At 37.6% G+C, this 23284-nt stretch overlaps 1 protein-coding gene across 1 annotated transcript in view; it reads right to left on the minus strand.

Moving 5' to 3' along the window:
* The window catches only part of KIF13B (kinesin family member 13B), a 167007-nt gene that overhangs the window by 60998 nt on the left and 82725 nt on the right, over positions 1-23284 (minus strand). The window contains exons 14-24 of the mRNA XM_033133863.1: positions 21294-21424; positions 18325-18411; positions 16737-16921; positions 14873-15083; positions 13785-13947; positions 10817-10963; positions 9449-9598; positions 9035-9163; positions 3534-3704; positions 2225-2382; positions 1755-1887 (exon numbers count right to left, since the gene is read on the minus strand). Of these exons, the coding sequence (XP_032989754.1) occupies positions 1755-1887; positions 2225-2382; positions 3534-3704; positions 9035-9163; positions 9449-9598; positions 10817-10963; positions 13785-13947; positions 14873-15083; positions 16737-16921; positions 18325-18411; positions 21294-21424 (1665 nt within the window). The remainder of the gene's footprint in view (positions 1-1754; positions 1888-2224; positions 2383-3533; positions 3705-9034; positions 9164-9448; positions 9599-10816; positions 10964-13784; positions 13948-14872; positions 15084-16736; positions 16922-18324; positions 18412-21293; positions 21425-23284) is intronic.

Consider the following 23284-nt stretch of genomic DNA (forward strand, 5'->3'; position numbering starts at 1 on the left):
ATATCTCATGCTATAATTTAAACTAATTTCCTTTTGCTTTTAGTTCCTTGACCATGCATGAATGAATTTGCTAAAATTCATTTGCTGGGGTCAGAGAATAAGTGACCCCAGTGACACCTTCCTCCTACTAAAACATTCAGGAACTTAAATATTTCAGCAAACTTTATTTTTCCTTTAATCTTTTCTCATATTTTGCTTTGAATGATCTCAACATTTATTTTCCCGAGCTATTCTAATATTTTACTATTATTCTGAAGAATGGAAGCTATCATAGGATGCAATATTCCACTAAAGTAGAGCCAAAAAAAGTATTTCCATGTCTACCATGTAAATTCTATTAAGATACCCTCTCTCCTCTTTAGTTGGCAGCACAGACACTCCAGCTTACAATCTGCCTGGGGTTAAGTGACAATTCTCACATATTTCCCTGCTGTATTGATTTCTGGAAGGTATTCGTATCTACCTAGCTGAATTTATTTAACACCTCCTGTGGTATCATAAAAAGATATTTCGTCTTTGTCCTCAATTCCTGGCAGAGAGCTCCTAAAACTCTTGGAATTTCCTGAGTGATAAAAGTTATAGGCACATCTTTAAATGATGTGACTTTTAACTTGGCGACTCTTGGCAGGCCCTCAGATAGCTTCAGGTGGGGGTGGCCATCAGAAAGACCAAGCCTTGATTAGAACTGGAACGTTCAGCCCCACCCCACAGGGAGAGATGGCAGACTGGACACTGAGTATTGCCATTGGCCAATGCTGTCATCAGTCATGCCTACATAATGGAGCATCCACAAAAACCTACGAACAATGGGTCTTAGAGAGCTTCCTGCTTGGTGAACATCTCCAAGTGCTGGGAGGGTGGCGTACCAGAGAGGACACGGGAGCTCCTCGTCCCTCCTCCCCATACTGTGCCCCATGCATCTCTTCCATTTGACTGTTCCTGAGTTTTATCCTTTACGATAAACTGGTAACAGTAAGTAAAAGGCTTTCCTGAGTTTTGTGAGTCATTCTAGCAAATTATTGAACCTGAGGAGGAGAGTTGTGGGAACCCCCGACTTTGCAGCCAAGTCAGATAGAAGTGGGTAACCTGGGAATCCAATAGTTGGAAGTCTCATCTGCAGACAAGGCACTCATAGGACACCCAGATGGTGTCTGCAGAGAATCGGAGAATTGGTTGGCATCAGGAAGAAAACACACTTCTCATCTCCCACGTACCAAGCTCTTGTACTTCATATGCAGTATCTCCAATCCTCACACTAATCCACAGAAGTTGGTACTATCGTCACCTCCAATTTCTACCTGAGAAAGGTTCTGAGAGGTTACTGGGCCTGCGCACAGATGCACAACTAGGCCACAGGGGAGCCAGCGCTGAACCCCAGCATGTCAGACTCTGGAGGCTTGTTCTTTCTACACGTCACATTGCTTCTCCTTGTCTTTATAAATATTCTAATGCTGCTTGATATGTTTGTTTTATTTCATACAAGTCAATTCTAAGTTGTTCTTTAACATTTATCTTTTTCTTACTTAAACCTACTAACAAAAGCTAGTTTAAAAGTATTATAAATAGAAATAGCTTTGAAAATGAAGGAAAACACACATGAAGTCGGGAGATGATTTTAACACAGGAAATGGACTTGGCCAATCTAGATTTCATTATCACTGACATTTCTGCTAAAAGGAACCCAACATTACACTTTATGGTCCCAAAGAATTTAATGTTAACATTGAAAATGCCAACATTCACAATTCTATTACCTGCCGGAGTTGGAAGATTCCTCCTGTTGGTACATCCTTTGCAGAAATTACTTCTACGGGGCAATATTCACCATTCTCGTTCTGTTCCAAGATCTGAACCCAGAATTCCATTTTCCTGGTGACTTCACTCCACCTAAGAAATAGGTGAAATTCTTGGAAAATCATACATTTCTATTTCAACACAAGCAGCCTAGGCTCCTACACGAGATTTAACGATGACCTCCAAACAGAATAACTCAACAGAATGATCTGTAGTTCAATCGGTAATATACACGTACATATTAGTAAATACAATTAAAAGCGAAGTTAAACAAACTTAATAGCAGAACAAGAAATGAGTCCTTTTTTTTTATTCAAGAAGGTCTAATTACAAATCTATTTCAAAGTGGTTGTTTAAAAATCTAAACATCGTAATCACATGTACAGAAGCAAAAACTGTACACGGAATCAGATGGATATTTAAAGTTCACCTGTCCCGAAGACTGCGTGTTTTTGCTTGGATAATCCCCAAATCCCACAGGGCTGGGTTCTTCCGAGGATCGGTCATCTTATGGCCATATATTTCAATTGCTAATGCCCCTTCTGAAAGGTGCTCTAGAAAGTCTTCAGTGATGTTAACAGAAAACTCCTAAAAGGAAATAATTACAGAAGAGGAAATACTTTCTGGTAACCTTGTGATTACTTACACCCAACATCATATACTTACTGCATCATGGAGAGGAGAAATAAAAAATGTTTTAGTTATAGAACGGAACTATTATACTACACCCATAATGAAAACTCAGGTGGCCTAAGGTTCTTCCCTTTAAAAGTAACTGTAACTCTGACTTTTGAAAAATGTTACACCTTGAAAATCTATTGTGAAAAACCAGCATTGTATTCTATTGTGTTAGCAATATTTTGAGAGCTATTTTTAAAAGTATAAATAATTATATTATGAATTACAACAATGATCTAGTATGTGCTGATATAAAAGTTATTACATGCAATAAGGTAGCAGGGTGTTTCTCAGTTTTTAGGAAGCTATCTCCAATAACAGAAAAAGGAAATAAATAACGATCATCAGTGCAAAAAAAAAAAAAGTCATCTAATTTTCAAAAATTCTCCCAACCTGTCCATCTTTACAAGATAAATATAAGAAAGTATTTTGCAATAATTAGGATAAAGCTCCAAAACTGTGCCACAGTAGAAGACTGAATCTAAAAATCTGACGGTCCAGGCTCTGCTAGTTACTAGCCCTGGGCAAACAACCTCTCAGAACTGGCTTCTTCTGCGGGTAGAAAGGACTATCATCAAATACAACTGAGGTCCAGATCAAATGAAAGACTAACATAAAGTGCTTAGCAGAGCATTAGGTGCTCAATAAAGTCAGTTCTTGTCTTTCTTCTATCTTCACTATTTCTAAAGCATTAGTTTCTTTTTAGATGACAATTTCTTCAGTAATCTAATACAAAATATGATTCCTTTTGGAGAAGAGTATACATATATATGTATGCGTGTGTGCGCGCGATCACAAAAGTTAACTTTTTATTGTGGAGGAATTAAATGCATTGACACTGTAGTTTTTCCCGCCAGCTTTCCTGAGCTAGAACGGACATATAACATTGTGTAAGTGAAGTGTATTCAATGTATTGGTAACACTTTTTATAGCTCCACTCTAAGAAACTCTGATCCAAGACATATATTGGTATCAAATTATTCAAAAAAATAAGGTTCATTTCACTGTTTTGTTTTTACCTGAGTAACTAAATGTTGACCAAGTCTGGAAAACAAACTTACATTACAATGATCAAAGACAACCATGCATTGGGGTTCCTTGCTGACAGGGGAGGACGAGGTATCCACTTCCGGTGCAACAACTACTGGCTCCTGTTGATCCCAGAAGTTGTATTTGCAGAATACAAAATGGCACAGATGTTGTGGCAGTCCAGTGGCTTGGAGTATTTTAACCTGAAGGAAAAGAAAGGCTCTGTTTGTTTTTAACTAAGAATGTTCCAAGAAACACTTGAGTCAGAGATACGGACTCCAGCCTGACTGTATCACTAACTGTTGACTGACCAAATCCCATTCACCCTGGGGTTGTATTCCTGCCTTTGTGAAATAGTGACAACCACTGTCATATTTAGCAAGCGGGTAACAACAACCTTGCCTATAAAGATGGGTGTTTTAAAGCATTTACAGTCTGATGAAGAACACTTATATTCTAGGGTCTTATATCATGATCGTCATCATACTATAATAATAATAATCAACTCCGAGAAAGAAAGTTCTCAAACATCAACACCATTCAACAATAGAAATTTGGCTAACTATTAGGTTGGTGCAAAAATAATTGCAGCTTTTGCAATTATTTTTAACTTTTTAAACCTCAATTACTTCTGCACCAACCTAATATGAATACGTCATAAGAACAAAAGATTATTAAGAATGATGAATGAAGAACAAAATCAGTGTATGTGCCAACAAGTAATAAATATTCAGGAAATGGCAAAAAACATTTATTTGATACTTTAAAGTATAAAAACAAACAAGATTCCCAAGTAGAATGTTACATGCTACTAGAACATTGTTTGAAAAATTTTATCATGGAATCATCAGGAATGTATACCTTGAAGACCTGGAGAGGTAAAGAAGGAGATTAAAGATGGTGAACGTCTTTAATGCAGTTTTAGGGGGGATAGGTAGATCAAAGGAAATGTGCCCTGGACTGCAGGAGTCTGGGGGTTTGTGAAAACAATGTGCAATTAGAAACATGCATCTAATCAGATCCAACAACACCAGAAGAAATGCCCATATTAGATTTTAAAGCCGCCAAATACTCTGAATATTTCTTTTGGCAGGTAGCACCAGGTTAATTTTTAAGCTGGAGTTGTTGTGATGTTATAATATTCTAAAATTCCTCCAAGTATGAAAGAAATTAAATTCTAAAATTAATTAAGCTAAATTCTGATTTTATAATTGATTAGGCCGAATTTCATATGACTGAGCATTGATCATTTATTTATTCTTCACCTGGTCACTTCCTGTGTTGTATAATGCACTATTTCTCCAGTAAATAAATTTAACAAAAATAGATTTGACTATGTGGCAGAAGTTGGTGTAATTCAGCAACCACAAATATAATAGTCTTAACACTTCAGAAAGCCATAACAAGGACAAAGAAAATCTCACAAAGCAAATGACTTTCTTTTCTTCTCTACCAGGTCCATACTGGGTAAGCAATGAATGGGAACTCCTATTACTACTCATTTTTTTCCTGTGATGGCAACAAGAGTTGCCATCTAGATAGAAACATCTAGACCGCAATTCCCTGACGGGCTATGAAATATGTACTAACACATTTTATTCATTCAAACCAAACACAGTTTGATCAGTTTTCAGCAATTAAGTTTTCTTTAAATTTTAAAAATCATCACTTTTTCGTTAAAGTGTTAAAAATGCTTATTATATTCTTTAAGGTGAGGCAAGTGGTATTTGGGAAGATTACAGGGTTTTGGAGTACTTAGATCTAAATAAAAATCTCTGCCACTTATTAGCTTCTATTTTTTGAGCAAATTACTTAAAATCTTAGTTTTCTTAAGCTTAGTTTTTCTCCTTGTGAAATAGGATAGCTACCTAATGATACTGGTGTGACAACTGACCATACCAATGAAATGGAATGAACGAAAACACTGCCAAGCTTTGAGTGGATAGACGTTCAATACATACGTCTTTGCGATTGAATTCTATTTGAAAGCCATTTTTTTTCCTTAGAAATTAGTCTCAATTTTAAGGTTGAAATAAATAAGAAAGCAAGAGTTCATAGGCTGAACTCTCCCCAACAGGCAACTTCTCAGGAATGTGACTTCCCAGGAATGAAGAATATCAGGAATGAGAAACATCTTGATATCTAGAACACAGGTTTGGGGTTTTGTTTTGTTTTGTTTTGTTTTCATTTTTGCAGACAGAAACCAAAAACCACCACAAGGTGTCAGAATATCACAGACTTTAACTTGCTGCTGCTGCTCAAGATACTCACTGCCCAGGAATATCAGAAGGCATTGATGTTGTTTGGAATTTTAAAATATACTGAAATTGTACTCAATGTAATTGAAAATATCAATGTTAGTATGTGCATACTTTTTTTCACCACAGAAAAATAAATCCAGACTTCTTTTATACACCGGCAATATTTAACACCCATGACACCTTAAGTGTCCTTAGACTGGTTTCATTTTTTTCCCTACCAATATTTTGTTTACTGTCGTATAGTTTATTTTTCTTCCTCCTTTTACACAAAAGGCTATCACATGCTCAATATATGTTCTTTAAAAACCACTTTCCACTGTAGAGAGTCAGGTTCCTTGGAGAAATGACTGATTTCAGGTCTAGGATTGGACAGGAAATATACAGCATGAGACCAGAATACTCATCCTATCAGAAAGCACGAAGGCTAGCTCAATCTATGAGGGTTAGTGTTGTGTCAACAGGACTCAAGAGCCAACTGAAGAGGCCCCCACACACCAAAGATGGGATCATTTAAGCTTTAATATGGGTAATAAATACAATGGATTAAAACACATCCACTATGTTTAAATCCAAGAGTTCGTAATGGTATTAAAACTACAACAAAAAAAATGTCATTGATCATTTTTGGATATTAGTGAAAAAACCAATTCATTATTTTGAAAATTAGTAAATAACAGGAGAGAATGGAGCATTTACCTGACTTTCCTATACAAACAGTACCTCCGAATAGCAAAATAGTTAATAGGAAGATTCTTTCTATAAAAGGATTCCGGCTAATAAATGAAGGAATGATGGAATTATAATATCATTCTTCTCTAATGCCTAATGAAATACCTAGGTAATAATCACCAATGATTTCTAACATCCCCAAATGAGATCCAGACATAATGTGCCTTCTGATGGAAGAACATACTGCCACCTATAAAGTATCCTTGCTAGTCTCCATCCCTCATACATTGCCTTTATGGTACCCATTTAGCCCCAACACATCTTAACACATTAAATATTACCAATCAGCAAAATCCAGACTGAGAAAATATTATACAAGGCAACAACCCAGTTTCTACAGAAAGTAAATTATAGGGAGAGAGAGAGAGAGAGAGAGAGAGAGAGAGAGAGAGAGAAAGGACAAAGAGAGACAGGGAGTGAGAACATGCAAAGTGCCAGAGCCTAAAGATTAAAATAGCCTTCGAGACAAAACAACTAAGGCAATCAAACACACTGACTGGATAGTTCATATTAAGAAAGTATTAATTTTTAATTATGATATTATGGTTATATTGATTCTTGTAGGTATGCTTATTTTGGAGATACGAAACTATTTATAGATGAAATATGATGTCTGTGTTACTTCAAAATAATCCAAGGGAAAGGGACAGCATAGAAGCAGCTTGGGTGTATGAAAGAAACAAGACTGACCATGAATTGATAAATGTTGAAGGAGGGCAAATGGGGATCAATAACACTGTTCTCACTACTTTTTATATATGTTTGATATCGCCCGTTTTAAAAATCTTAGGATACTTTAACTACATTTTTTAATAAACAAAGCTATGTTGGGGCGGCAGGATGGCTTAGTTGGTTAGAGCGTGAGCTCTGAACAACAGGGTTGCTGGTTCGATTCCCACATAGGCCAGCGAGCTATGCCTTCCACAACTAGATTGAAGACAAGGAGCTGCCACTGAGCTGCCAGACGGGTGGCCGGAGGGCTCAGTTGGTTAGAGTGCGAGCTCTCAACAACAAGGTTGATGGTTCAATTCCCACATGGGATCCTGCAACCAAAGATTGAAAACGGCGACTGGACATGGAGCTGAGCCGTGCCCTCCACAACTAGATTGAAGGACAACGACTTGGGCCCTAGAGAAACACACTGTCTCAATATTCCCCAATAAAATTTATTTTTTTGAAGAAAAAAAAGCTTTGCAACCCAGGGTATACTACTTCTTTTCAGTAATAAAGACAAACTTCCCAAATGAGATAGTATCCTTCTATGTTACTTTACTCATGGTAAACTTTCACACAGTTGCTCTTTTCACTAGTCCATCACCTTTCAAATGGGCCATTATGGAGTCATCAAGCCTATGTCTCCATCTCTGATAATCCTATAACCTCAAAGGAAATGTTCTGAAATTAAATACAATACAATAAAGATTAGCCTTTGAATGAATTAGGAATTCCCGCCGCCTGACTTTGTGTCTTTCCCCCGGCTCCCATCCCCAGAGCACTCCTACAACTTCCAGCTTCGCACTGCCCAATTCAAATTGATTTTTGCTCAAATAAATTCTTAAAAATTAAAAAAAAAAGGATTTTCCTCTTTATACTGAAATAACTGACTTAAACATCTGAGGCCATCTTAATATATACAAAGGCCTACAGAAAGTAGCCCAACTTTTGACAGCTTTATTTCCCCATACCTTGCAGTTAATTCCTAATTTACTCTTTTCAATATCAACTTCAATTCTAGAATTATTTGCTGAGACACAGGCCTGGACCTAGGATAGATCATGAAATAAGAGTAAAGTTTAGGATTCCCTCACCTGAGCTCTTAATGGCCTCCTCCTCACTCCTATACTATTCCTATGACCCTTGCTGGTTTCTCTTCCTCAAAAACCTTTTTAACTGGTTCTTCAACCAATGGCATACTGGCTCACTCGAGTGTGTAGAGAAATGTATGAGGGAATTTTTTTTCAATGTCACGAGTGACAGAGGTGGCACTACCCATGCCGATTGAGCAAAAGTCCAAGAATGCAATGACCTACCTAAAATCTTACTTACAAAAACCTATGAAAACACCACAGCACCTTATGGAGAGAAAGTTTTTACATAACACGTCCTCCTTCAAGTCCACGCTGAGTCTGATTTTTCCAGAAATTTTCCTCAGATCTTCCTATCTGAATTAATTAATGACCTCTCCTCTGCATCCCAGAACCTGGCTTGTCTACCTCTCTCAGAGCATGTGGGTCACACAGTATCAGAGTCTTCTGTTCACGTGTGTGTCCCCCTTTTACACACACACGAACTACAGAGGCTGCTCCTTAAGAAGTTCAGATAAACACAAATCCATTTAATTTTGGAGTGGAATGGCCCAGAGGAAGGGAATGGAAGTACCAGGCTAACTGGTACGTCAGGATCTATGATGAAATAGTAAATATTCAAGATTCAGAGACAGCTATTTTCAAAATTAGAAAAATAACAAATAATTTATCATCTAAATACCCATAATCGTTAAAATGAGCCCCATTTCCACGACTTCTACATGAAACCGGACTTACCATGCATGTAAGTCTGTTCTCATGGGACTCCTTGTCAAAGGAGGTATCCGCGGCATCGTCTCCTCCGGCAATCCTCTCCACAATGTCACCACTGATTCGCATCACCTCCACATGCAGCCGGCCAGCCACCTGCACCACGGAGGGGAATGACAGTTATTCCAGATTTTGTTCTTCCTTCTGCTTTAGAGTCAAGTAGTTAGGTTAATGGCATACAAGCATCTAGAAGCCTAGATTCTAACAGTAACTTCCCCTCAAATGCTTGCAATAATCACCATGAAGCAGCATGAAAACACAGGTATTAATAACACACATAAATACCACTTGTTACTGATGAAACTCAACAGTATAGCAGCAACACCCTACTGTTTCTTGAACCGTTCTCTGCAGGATAGAAGGCATGGAGAGAAAACTAACCTCTCCTTTCTGGTTGACAATTGGAACAGCATATTGTAACTTCACATCATAGAAGAGGGACTCGAGGAAGACATTAGCCACTCCAATGAGGCTATGGTTTTCCTGCTCGTCATAGAATGGATCAGCACGCTTGAAGTAAGACCGTATTACCTTTAAGGAGAGTCAGAACATACAACTTCAGAAAACCGCTTAAAATAAATGAATTCAACCTACCACTTTTTGATGCACTCTAATGAGGTCATTAAACTTAGCTGAGGTGAGCACTGTATTACACACACACGCACACACACGCACACACGCACATGCATACTCTCTCTCCCCCTTCTCTCATTCCTATTTAAAATAGTGGTCAGCATCCTTCACCTGTGAGAGAACAATCCCACTAACATGTCATTACTTTTATTATTTCTTCTCGTTTATGTGCAAATCTTGCCATGAAACAGAGAAAACAGATGTAGACCAGAAATAGAAGAGTGCACGAAAGTAGTTTTCATTTTTCACTCATATCTATTCCACATGTTTCTACCAAATCATTAGATACGCAGCTGCTAATGAGAGGTGACCCCTTACAGGAGAATGGCTTGCTTTGTTGTATTTATAGTTAATGTGGTTTTATTTCTACATTGAAATACGGCAGGGATAGATTAGAAAATAAAAAATAAAAATACCTAAGAAAAAATGTCATCTAAATGTAAGAAGTCATTTTTATTGATGGCATTCTGGAAAAATAATTTTTACAAAACAAGAGGCTAAGGAAGTAAACAACTATATGCCAAAACAGGACCAGCAGTATTGAAAATATGTAAAAATATACATAATACATATTTCTATTTTAAATATATACAAGTACACAGCTGATCTAAATGAGAAAACCTGCAACTTCAGGAAAGAGAATCAGAGTACAGATCTATGGCACCTACCTAAGGATCAAAACACCTTCAAAATATATTCCTAATAGTATAAATATTCAGATACCACTGATGTTCAATTCAAAAACAGACATTGTAGGTTTATTATTTGCAAGATTAAATGTGTTGAGAAATAAAAGCGAGATAATAAGTTGTGGTCTCTGTCCTAAATAAATTCACAGTCCAGTACAGGAGAAACATGTTACACCAACAGGAGTAAGAATGGGATATAAAAAAATTCGACTAGAAATCCAGATAATATAAAATGAGGAAAAGAAAAAAACAAGATACGAGAATAATGGGTTATTAAAATTCTTGATTAGCTAAACAACTTAGAGGATTAAAATAAATATTCTAGAAACATTTTGCAAAATGGGTAATTTTCCCCTTAAATGGGTAGACTCATTCCTGCTTGGTTCCTTCAATGAATACCAGTTAAGTAATTTTTTAAATAACTTACGGGGGTATCTTCTTCACACTCCTTCCACTCCTGATAAAGGTCTCTCATATCCAACAACCTGTTTTCCAGTTTTTCCAAAGACCAAATCTGCTTTCCTTTTCCTTTTCTTCTCACCTGGATTGCAGGTTCACTAAGAAGAGAGCCTCGCTGCAAAGACAGTTAAGAGTAACTATGTGAAACACAAAAATATCCATCATGGAAGTCAACCTTAAACATTCTATACCCACCAGTCATCAACCAAATGTCATCAACCAAAACTGAAACTACTATCACTCTTTATTCTGTGAATTGCAAAGCTTCCCAGAAATCTTACAAGTGTAAGATAATGCCTTTATATCCAAATGCAATCAAAATTTAAATATAAATTTAAATTTTCGTTGAAGTTGGATATAAATTTAAATTTAAAAAAACAAAAGACAAGACCATGTGTAATCAGAAGTCAAAAATGTTTTATTCAGGCCATCATATGTCCAGGGAATATCAATGGGTACAAAGAGAGTCTTGAGTATTAAATGGCAGGGGAAGGTTTACTGGGATGGGTGGTTAAGAAACTATCTTTCACTTTCTAAAAGTTTGAATTAAAACTTTTTTTTTGAATGGGTAGCATCTTTACGTGGTATAAAAAAACAAAATGTTTAAAAGAGTAAACTGAGAAGTATCCCATTTACCCATTCGGAGGCAAGAAACGATACCAATTTCCAAATATACATAGTTTGAATTTATAATTAAAACAGTATGAAACTAGACAGAGCTGATGGTTGCACATTGTGAATGTACTAAATGCCGCTGCATTGTTCACTTTAAAATGGTTAATTTCACCTCAAAAAAAACCCACAGCATTCCTTGAAGTTTTTCCAGCTTAAAAAAAGTGTTTTTAATGTAGAAAAAAATGTTTAAACTTTTTAAAACAACAAAATAGAAAATAAATATGCCCCTGCGTATCTTCCCCACAGAGATGTATCTATCAGTTAATCTATCAGTTATCTAATCAATTTAGATTCACTGGATAAATTTATCAACTATTCTAACATGTCTACTCAGAATTTGGGAGAACTGTGAAATACACCAATGTTGCTTTAACATCTTACCTAGCACCAGTTCTAAAGGAACAGAATTTATATAATGAATTCTGAAGGTTAAAAATGACCATTCTTTCACATACTGTAAAGGCCCTTCTATCTTACATTCAGCCAGCTGGGGAAATATGCAAATCTCATTAGTGATCTGGGGTAGTGGCTTTTCAAGGGAACAATGCTAGAAGTGGGACTAAACAGCAATGAACAATCCTCTGTAACATCCTGACGTGGCCCTCCTGCAAATACCTACAACAGGGACTGGAAAAAAGAAAAAGAAGACATTTCTGCCTCTTAGCAAAAATCACTAGCTAGAGGTGAGTACAAGACCAGGAGTAAGGACCAGACTAAACAACAGCATTCACAGCATGGACAAGACATTAAGTTTAAAAAAAAAAAAAAAGAAAGGTTTTGGTGGGTAAAAGCTTACAAGACCCAGCCTGAGTTAAGGAGACTGTCTCTTTAAGAAATACTTCTTGTCCAGCATCTCTCTTTGGCTAAAATCTGAAAATACTAATCTATTAAATCTGTAAAAAGTAGATTAGAAGCCATCTGTTAACAATGGCTGCTTCAATCCCAGCACTGTGCGTCATCTGTACCGGCAACTGAACCAGACCCATGAACACACTATCAGGTGTCTGGGAGGGCAGAAATGCCAAAGGTGACCTAAGTCACTTCTAGGTATTGACTGGATACCTTGAGGCAGGGTTGCTCCTTCCAACAAAGCCCAAGCCGGGATACATAGAAAAGGGCTACAGTCATGCTTAATGGGGACAAAAGGTTCCCAGTTCTGTTTTTTCAACTCAAAGATTACAGAATGCAAAAAGGCCTTGCTCTTCTCAGTCGTGTAGAAGCTGAGCCCTGTACCTTCTGCCCAGGACTGGCTTTCCTCTATTGTTTTTTGTCTATGAGTGCCACTGCACCCACGGTTTGTCCTACAAACACCAACAAGCAAAATAAGCTTCTGAGTAAGATCTTTCAAATTATACACAGAATATATATCAAAAGACAATTCTCCATAAAATAATGATTGCATCATATTCACAATAACTTTATTACTAAAATAAAACTAAGCATAATATTTGCCAAATATCTACTTTGTGCAAAACATTGACCTTGATGCTGTGATGCCACAAGAGAGAGAAAGATGTGGTCCTTGCTACCAAATTAGAATAGAACACTCAAGAAGGATTCGTCAAAGCTTTGTTGTGGTGAATACTATAGGAGAAACAAAACACATGGACCCTCAAATATTTATCTGAATACAAAATTCTATCTAACCCATCAAAAATCATGTATAAATATCAGCAAGAGCTAGAAAAGAACCTAAATGAGAAAGAAAACAACTGAATGGCAAGGATAGAAGATTTTGATGGTACTTCCCCTCTACATTTTATTACGTTTATTACATTACACACACACAAAAAATTGTGATCTCGAATACACACGTGAAACAACCGATGAACAGTTTTTCAGAGCAATCTATTAGCAAGTAGAAAATAACAGGGTATAAATAAAACACCTAACTTGGTGGAGGGGGTGTTGCAGTGTTGTAACAGAATGAACAGAAAATCCATTTTGGGAAAATTCATCAGGAAAGACTTCTCAGAAGTAATTTAAACAAATGTGAAGAAAGGAGTCGAGTGAAATAAATTGGTCAGGCCGGGCGGTGGAGAGCATGTGTCTAGTGGGTAAAGGACATACATGCACAAAGGTGGAGCATTAGAAGGAAGTAAATTCTGCTTGAGCGAGGAGGACAGGTACAAAAGGATCTAGACTGCGAAGGGCAGAGATGGGGCTGAGGACAAACCCACTGGTGTTTACATAACACTGGGGAAATATAGAACAGTTTCATCCAAAGATATCTTTGTTTTTTCCACTAATGGCCACCTCACCTTCCTATTGGCATCAAGGCTGGAGGCTGGAATCTGTAGGGTTACTTTATACTCTGTTCTTTTATCCAGTTCTTCTGCAATGTAACTAGCTTCTCTCACCAATAGATTGGCTTTAACAATTTGTTCCCGTAGCCTCATCAGGCTGGTATTCAGTGTTGCTTCTCTTTAAAAATGCAAAAAAAAAAAAAAAAAAAAAAAAAAAAAGGTGGGGGGATAACCATCAAACAGCACTTCAGAATATTACACACTACATAGTTAAGTTAATGCCAAACTGCCAACCAAGCTTTACAACTGTCTTTTGCACACAGAATACATTACCCACACTGACCCATGCACACTCTCATATCTGGGCTACGTTATGAGCACTGGCACACACTCGTGTAACAATCAGGCCCTGGATTAGGGCAGTGCTTCGCAAACTTGACTCTATGTACAAATCAACTGGGGATCTTGATAAACTGAAGATTTTGACTCAGTAGGGGTGGGTGGGTGGGTGTGTGTGTGTGTGTGTGTGTGTGTGTGTGTGTCTGAAATGCTACAGTTCCATCAATCTCCAAGTGACAGAGACGCTGCCTTTCTGCAGACCAAACTTTGAGTAACAAGAGGTTAGGTTAGTTAAGTACAGTCTGTAACCACGGATAAGACATTTTAGTGCAGTGCCAATCAGCCCGTACAGAGATCAAACTTGCAATCTGCATCTCATTAGCACCATGCTTTACCTACCTGAGCTAATCAGTCCAGATAACCACCTTTCTTTTTTTTTTCCTTTTTTAAAAAAGCATCTACCCACGCTTCAGAACCTAAAGTATAATACAATGATAGAGTATAACGTCTAAGTACTTGTTCATTCAAATCCGAAAGCCATACAAACTGAAAATGGGGGAGCACCTAACCTGAGCAGCGTTAAGTAAATCGATATAAGTTGACATTCCCATTTTTTCAAAAAAAAAAGGATAATGCCATGTGATTCTTAGCTGTACTCCTCTCTTTTAATATACTTCTTCTTAAAGTAGTGTCTAGATTTTTCCACTCTGTATCTCACCGAGGTGGGTTAAATGCACCTAATAAAGGCCCTCGGCATCACCTACCTCTCTTCGGCCCACTGTCTCAGTCGCTGCTGAGCACTGGGTGAGTGGAAAGAAAACCTGTCCACGCTACGACAGTTCTGCTTCTCAGGAGACAGCCTTCTTCGCAGTTGCTCCAATTCGTGTTCATACATAAGCCTCTGGCGCTCTAACGCAGATCGTTTTTCTTCTTCGTGCTGTTGTTCTAGGCTGTTCAATATTGACTGCATTGGATCTGAATAAGATTTTTATAAAAAAGTAAATAATGAAAAAGGTAACTATACAACATAATTTATTTCAAATGCTATTCTACACGTTGTTTGTCATCCTAATAAATACATGTATGACTCTTAAAGACAGTGTGGAGTAAACTTAGCTTTCCTTGCTCCTCGTATGATAACAGTTCTGACAATTAAGTTCATGAACTTGTTGCAACAATGTTGCTAACCTTTTTTTGATATCACAAGGATTATTTATAATGAATTTGTACCAACTGGACAAACAGTTAACCAAGTTTACTATTTGGAAGTGCTGAAAAGGCTGTGTAAAAAAGTTAGACGACTTGAGCTTTTTACCAACAATTCATGGCTCTTGCATCACGACAATGCACCAGCTCACACGGCACTATCTGTGAGGGGGTTTTTAGCCAGTAAATAAATAACTGTATTGGAACACCCTCCCTACTCACCTGATCTGGCCCCCAATGACTTCTTTCTTTACCCGAAGATAAAGGAAATATTGAAAGGAAGACATTTTGATGACATTCAGAACATCAAGGGTAATACAACAGCTCTGATGGCCATTCCAGAAAAAGAGTTCCAAAATTGCTTTGAAGGGTGGACTAGGCACTGGTGTCGGTGCATAGCTTCCCAAAGGGAATATTTCGAAGGTGACCACAGTGATATTCAGCAATGAAGTATGTAGCACTTCTACAATGAGTTCGCGAACGTAATTGTCCAACCTCGTATAATCTAGTCTGTCAGATATATGCCAAACTATCTTCCATACAGAAAAAGCAGGTGTATTACATGTTCCACACATAACCTAAGATACAGTTAATGCTCTAGAAAGCCACGACAATCATGAACTAGTGGCAGTCAAGTTTCAAACCTGAGAAATTCTATCAATGAGAACAAGTCTACAGTGACTTGTATATCAAGGAAGAAAGAATGAAAGTTTTTTTATAAATATAATACATTAAAGCTAAAAACCCAAAAGAATATAGAGAACAACCTAAAGATATCCTTTTTTGTTAACACTTAAAAAGTTCTCAGTCGGAGAAAGACAAACACCACATGACCTCACTTATATGTGGAATCTACAGAATAGAATAAATGAACAAACTATTCAGAAACGGTCTAAGAGACATAGAGGAAAACTGAGGGTTGTCAGATGCAGGGGGTAGGGATGAGGGGGAAGGTGAGGGGATTAAAAAGCACAGTCGGTAACCACAAGATTGCCACAGGGATACGAAAGTCAGTTTGGGGAACGTAATCAATAATGTTGTAAAGATTTTGTAGGGCATCCGATGGACACTTGTCTCATTAGGGAGACCACCTCAGGGATGATGTAGATGCCTGATCACTGCACTGTACACCTGAAGCTGAAGCTGAACAATAATGAATGTCAACCATAATTTAACACATATATGGTCACAGGATGTGGAGTACAATGTAGGGAATCGAGTCAATGGAACTGTAACAGCTGTGTACGATGTCAGAGGGGTAGGAGATTGGGGGGTATCACTTTGTGAGGGGTGTAAATGTCTAACTATCGCATTGTTTTGTACATCTGAAACTAGTAATAATTAAAAAAGTTTTCAGTCATAAACACTTTTAATTCTCTACCAACTTTAAAAGATTCTAAAATGCATAACAGATCTGCTCACCATTATGGCCCAGAGCCTTCATGGTCACCTCCATCTGTGCATATTCATAACTGAAGTTGATTTCACTGGACACCTCACTCGAGGAGTCTCCATCTACATCCAGCTGCTCGGTGTCGTTCTTCATGGAGGTGTCTTGTTCTTCGTCCTCTCGATCTGCTTTCTTTCTCTTTTTAGGCAAATTCAATCTTGGGGAAAAAAATAATATTCTTTTTAAAATAAAGATATGCACTCATTCATATCATTCATTAAATGTTGGCGTTTGCTAGATGCCAAGGGAACACTATGTAAGTGTAAGGCAGTTACTGCACTCAGGAAGTTCATATTCCAGTAGCAGAAATAAAACAGACACCCGTGGGCAAATAATTACAACAGAGAGTGTGACACGAGGCCACGGGACTGTTACAGCTGGGTGGTGAAGAACAGCTGAGGACCACTTAAGACTGGAATAATGGAAGGGATGGAGGAGTAGAAATCCATCTGACTGAGACTTAAGGGATAAGGATAAAACAGGGCATTAGGGCAAAGGGAACAGCATGAGAAAACGTGGGAATGGACACTCATTGTCTCTGGAGAAATTATTATTGACACAACAGGAGGACACACAAATTTGTATGGCAGAAGTTGTGAGGGATAACGCTGGAAAGATCAACTTAACCCAAACTATGACGGGTTTAAATACAAAGCCAAGCAATTTATACTTAATTTGGTTTGAGAAGGAAAACAAATGGAAAATATTTTCCACACACTTTGTACCCTTCTGCCCTTTCGTCAATAATCAAAAGATCAAGCAAAGGATCTCCATGAGCTATTATAAAAGTCAATTTATGTCTGAAGCACAGTCACCATTGACAGGAAGAGAAACAGACCAGGATTTTAATTTTATACACTATGCAGCCCGCCTTTCCGTGCCAACACAATATCAATTTTACATGGGAAACAATGGGTGCAGTCCCGGGTCAGACACTTTCCTATGAACCTCCCTCTCAGCTAAGAGGCCAATTCTACCAAATGAGACGTAAGAGGAAGGTTGCTGGGGCTCTGGGAAGACTTCTGCCATGACGTTTTTTTGAGGGGCTTAGCCAATGCCAACAACCATCTTCCTTCAGATTGCTTGTTTTGTCAGAGAAATAAACGATTGATTTGAGCCACTACAGTCAAGTTTGCCATTACTTGCAGCTAAAAGCATTGCTAAATGAAATGCAAACCTTATTTTATGGATGAGGAAACTAAAACCACTACATTTCCAATAAAACAAAAATGAACAACTAAAAAGGAAGTATGTCAGAAAAAAAAAATTAATGAATTCTTATACCAGATGGCAAAACTATCATCTTCCACTGAGAAATAAAAACTGCGTAAGTAAACTCAGTATTTTTCCTGAGTGTATTGTTCCTATGGCCCTCTGGATCAAACCATATAGTGAACAAACACATATATAGTAAATAAATACACATATAGTAAATAAATAAATATGTACACAAAACAATGCATAATTTTTATGGCATTAAGGTTACTTTTCAATATACATTCTTCTATGTCAAAGAATAATCTTCAGTGATCTCCTTAACAGCCATGAGTAATGTCATACCTGAAGAAGTGGTTGTTTCCCCATAATATCCTGTCCCCGTGGTGAAGCTGTACAGGGCTGGATACAGAAGAGCCATTTACAAATGTTCTGTGGGAGAAGAAGGCCAAACAGGTAAACGATGATTATCATGTTTTCTCCATTAATCTTCCCCATTAATTTTCCAATACTGTAGAGATTTAGTTACTAGGAAAAACAAAATAATCAATTCCCCAAATAAAACCTGCCCTTGGTGAATTTTATTATTTATATTCACTTCTTTGCTGATCTATCTAAAATCTTTATGGTACTAAATATAATAGATTATTATACTCTATTGTTCAGAGTTCTAAATTTGTATATAACATATTAAGGAGTAAATATGGAACCATTACAGCCAATAATAAAAGATGGTAGCAGTACACATTACAACTAAAATGAGTTATGTCCAATCTCATGGATAAAAAGAGCCAGTCAACAAACTAAACTCTAGCAATATCTATGGGTATCAGTAATAAGAAATAAGACCTATGCTAAATTCTTCTGTAACTGACTATAGCATAGAAAAACATCAGCAGGGCAGGTAAGCATTATAAAAATAGCCTGACCTTGGGGACCTCACACAGACTTTGTGTGTGTACATATATGTGTATATATATATATGTGTATATGTGTAAATATATGTATATATATACACACAATATATAAAATGGTAGGTCTCTTCATTCACTACTTATTGTGTGTGTGTATATATATATATATATATATATATACACATATATATACACACACAAAATTTTATTCTCTATCTAGATTTTACTTACTGTGTGAGTTTTTAAACACTAAAAGTAATTGGTCTTTATATTCCTATAGTCTGATTATTCAAAGCATGAGTTCAAAAAATATAGTTATGACAAGCGAGGACCTACTAAAATTAACAGATATTTGCCTTTATGACACAAATTCCTTCAATACAATGAGGAATTTAAGTAAAGGTTAACACACATATAGGCTTATTTTAAAAAGCTACAGCAGTGAAGCCATATTAGTAAATGAAAACATGAACGTACTAACAGTTCCCAAAGTGTGGTCTGTGTGAGGTCCCCAAGGTCAGGCATTTTTATAACGCTCACCTGCCCTGCTGACATCTGCGTGAGCAATGAGCAAAACTGCTGGTGTTTTAGCACAAATCAAGGCAGTCGCCCCAAACACTACTAGACATCATTGAATTATCCACAGCAATGCATTCACAATCTGAAGACAAGTTTTGTTTGTGAATGTCCTTGATGAAGCAATACAAATTATTACTTGTATTAAATCTTGACCCTTGAGTACCCAACTTTTTAAACATATGAGGTGACAAACTGAGAGGTACACAAAAAGCACTGTTAATGCAGGCCAAAATATGACGCCTGTCTTGAGCAAGACACAAACAAAGTAGTCTTCTGGCAGACATGTTCTTGAAAATAAATAAAAACTCGCCTGTCACTGGGAGGAAAACTGACAGTACTTGTTGCCAATTGTCCATTTTAAGCTTTGAAGTGAAAATAAGAGTCTGTGCCTTCCAACCAAAGAGACAGGAGCATTACTGATGTTGAACAAGTTGGGTCACTGCTCCTGCAAAGGGAGAGCACATGCCATAGGAAGCCTGATGTCTCAGGGAGAGGGTGCTGGGATGGACCGTTGCGGGTCTGGGCTTGAGCGGAATGACTTGGGAGTGGGTCTCAGGAAGTGAGGGTTCTCTATATATGGCATGCTGTCAGAAAACAGGAGTAATTCTATGACTGGTGTTTCGAAAAAATCGTACCTATACAGGGGAGATGTAGAAAGAGGATAAAGTTGCAATCGGTGAAGAAGGAGTCACCCATGTCAGCCAAAGGAAAGTGTTTGGTCTTTTGGGTGTGGCACAGTGACCTTGGTATTTGTATTGAAACAAAATTATACTGTGGCTTGCTTTGTCTTATCACAGCCTCAGAGTAACTTGCTTGAGGTTGTATTCTGTGAGATTATTTAATAGGAGACTAACATGGCCTAGCTTAGAGTGCCAGGCCAGCTTCTGCTTTTTTTCTTTTCCTTTCTCACTTACATACTTCACCATGAGCTTGATACCTTCACAACAGTTAGACCTCATAGATGAAATCAGCAACGATATTAATGATTTTTTGATAACATATAATGAAATGGAAAAACATTTGGAAGATCAACATAAGTCCGTTAAGCATCACTTATCACAGTTACAGATAGTTACGTAACAGGGCAATAACAGCTTTAAAGTTAAGGAAACAAAGTGACAAACGTAATTTAATAATGGTACGTCTCTTCATTCATTCACTACTTATTGAGCCCGTACATCCTAGTCTTACATTATATGCTAAGGATAGAGAATGAAGAAAGGAAGGTCCTTGTCCTAAAGGAGCTCACAGTCCAATGGGGTAATAAAGGTTAACAGCCCAGAAGAAGACAACACCAAGTGTTAACATAACAAGAGGCATAAGGTACAGTGGGAATATATATTAGGAGCTCTCAATTTAGACCAAACAGGGAATTCCCCAAAGTAGATAATGACAGAGCTTAACCTTGAAGGTTAAACAGGAGTTAGCTGGCCACAGGAATGGCAGATGCAGAGCAATGGGAGTAAAAATAGGATGGGTATAAGGATTTTGTATCAAAAATAGTAGAAAGCCACATGGCTATCTGGTGAGTGGACAAGGAAAACCACCAGCGTGCTGGCCAGGGATTCCAGCCAAGATCTGATGAGGGCCTTATTTTAATAAGGCCAAGGTAGTAGGTATAGAGACAAAGGGATGGGTTTAAGAAATACTAAAAAGTTAATTTAAAGGGCTTGGTAACTAACTGGGTATCTTCATTAAGTGAACCTAAAAAGTAAAAAAAAGGCCAAATAGCCTGTGTACCATCTGTGCTTTCTTCCTCTTAAGTGTGATTTCTTCCTCTTAAAAATTATTGTGACATTAACACTAATTAAAGCACATTACCTGGTGTTCTTTTGAGGAGTCAGCATAACCTGGCCTTCTGGCGTGATGTCTATAATACAGTGTTCAGGAAGAATTCCCATTCCACATAGTTGGATATCTTGGGAATTTGCCGAACCTATCAATGTGTGTTCCTACAAAAGAATCAAGTCACTGATTAATACTGTACTGTCACATGGTCACATGCACAGAAACTGAAATCATCTACTCTGAGCTCTCTTCTACTGATCCATACCTTAGCTAAGAGATTTTTAAAAGTAAATGGAATAGCAGGGGGAATTTCTGGCTTTCTCTGAAAATCATTCCATAAGTTTTATTTCCATATAAAGAATAATGCACGGAGTTGAGTTATATCTTTTAAACCAAAAACTGTAGTTTCATATTAATATCTATACTATATTCATTATTTTCCATTGCAATTTTGATTCCAAATATTCTATACCACTCTCAGAGTATGACCCATGTACCAAATGATGTACAATGATGTACCAAAAGTATTGGTCTAAAAATTAGTTACTTAAGTTGTATGTCACTTACCTGGTCTCAATCAAGATGAGTTCACTATGAGGATAAAATGCTTTTCAAATATAAGGAGTTTGAAAAGACTAATATTATTTTATGAACCACATGGTCTCCCTAATCTTCATAAAACATGTGATAGATGTGTTCTTTTACTATAAACCCTGATGTCTCAATTCTCTTAGCCCCAATCACCAGCCTCACTTTTTGGCAGGTAACTGAACAAATGGACATAAAAATCAAGCTCCTTCTTATAAGCTTCAACATCCGACTGCCCATCCATGATTATATGTTGACATGACCTGAGTGTGTCCCTAGGCCACAGCTTTTAAGGGCACATTCTCAGAGAGGTATATCCTGAACTGACAACCAGAAACAGCCAGACCATCACTCTCACATTTGAATTCCTTACACAGTACTAACTGTTTGTGGGTTTACAGTCATCTCCACAGCTAGCTGGAAACTCCACGAGAGCAGAGAACAGCCTGACCTGCTCCTCACTGTAATCCAAGCACTTAACACAGGTCTGGTATGAAGGCATTCCATAAATATGAAAGAAAAATAAATGAACCATCATTTCTTTTAGCATTCCCTTCAGACACAATGGAAGATGATTGTTTCCTTTTCTTTGCTGATGATCCTTCTAATTATATTCTGGGTTCCAATTCTTCCCATCTCTTTAAGACTATCAATCTCATAAAAAGGCCTCTTCCCCTCTAGCATTTTGGTTTCCCCTTTTCTGGGGGTTTCTTCTGTCAAATATACTGCAGTGGTGTTTTCAAGGAAACAAAGAGCTGGGATCCAGAACTGTCCCATGGTACCCTGTTCGATCCTGTTTAACACAAAGGACATTCCAGGCAAATGTCTACTGTTCACTATTAGCTGAGGCGTCCCAGCCAATCGCATACTTTCCTAACCTGGAGAACAAGTCCTACAAATAATGCTTTTGGGATGTTCTGTAGCAGGTCTCAAGAATCCATTCCATGCCCATCTCTATTTCCCACCTTGGTTCTTCCTACCCAGTCTTACCACACCCAAGGAAAGAGAAGTTCCAAAAGGAAAAAAAACAGTCCGAAGAGAAAAAGGGCCCAAGATCACCTAAAAAAGAAGAAAGCAATCCCCAAAGTACTTGGCCTTAGGCCATTTCTACTATAACCCCTTTCCTGGTCCTATGAGAAATTGTAGCTGGAATACTAACTGTGACTTTGGAACCCTTTTTGTCCTGGGGGTGGAGGTGGAGAAAAGCCTTGAGCTACAGCCTAGATTGGAGTTTGAGTGTAGAACCAACTCCTAGTATCACGGTTCAACACCGCACAGAGGTTCATTCCCAGTCTTTGCCCTGCTCTTGTTCTCTTTGCCTGAAATGCTCTTTCTTCTCTTCCTCGAAATACAAAATATTTTTCAGCAACTACTTCTAACCTCATCTTCAACTTGAAGCTTTCACTATTAGGCAACACTGACTTCTCCCACCTCTG

This window comes from Rhinolophus ferrumequinum, chromosome 18, assembly GCF_004115265.2.
Source record: "Rhinolophus ferrumequinum isolate MPI-CBG mRhiFer1 chromosome 18, mRhiFer1_v1.p, whole genome shotgun sequence".
NCBI classification, from domain to species: Eukaryota; Metazoa; Chordata; class Mammalia; order Chiroptera; family Rhinolophidae; genus Rhinolophus; species Rhinolophus ferrumequinum.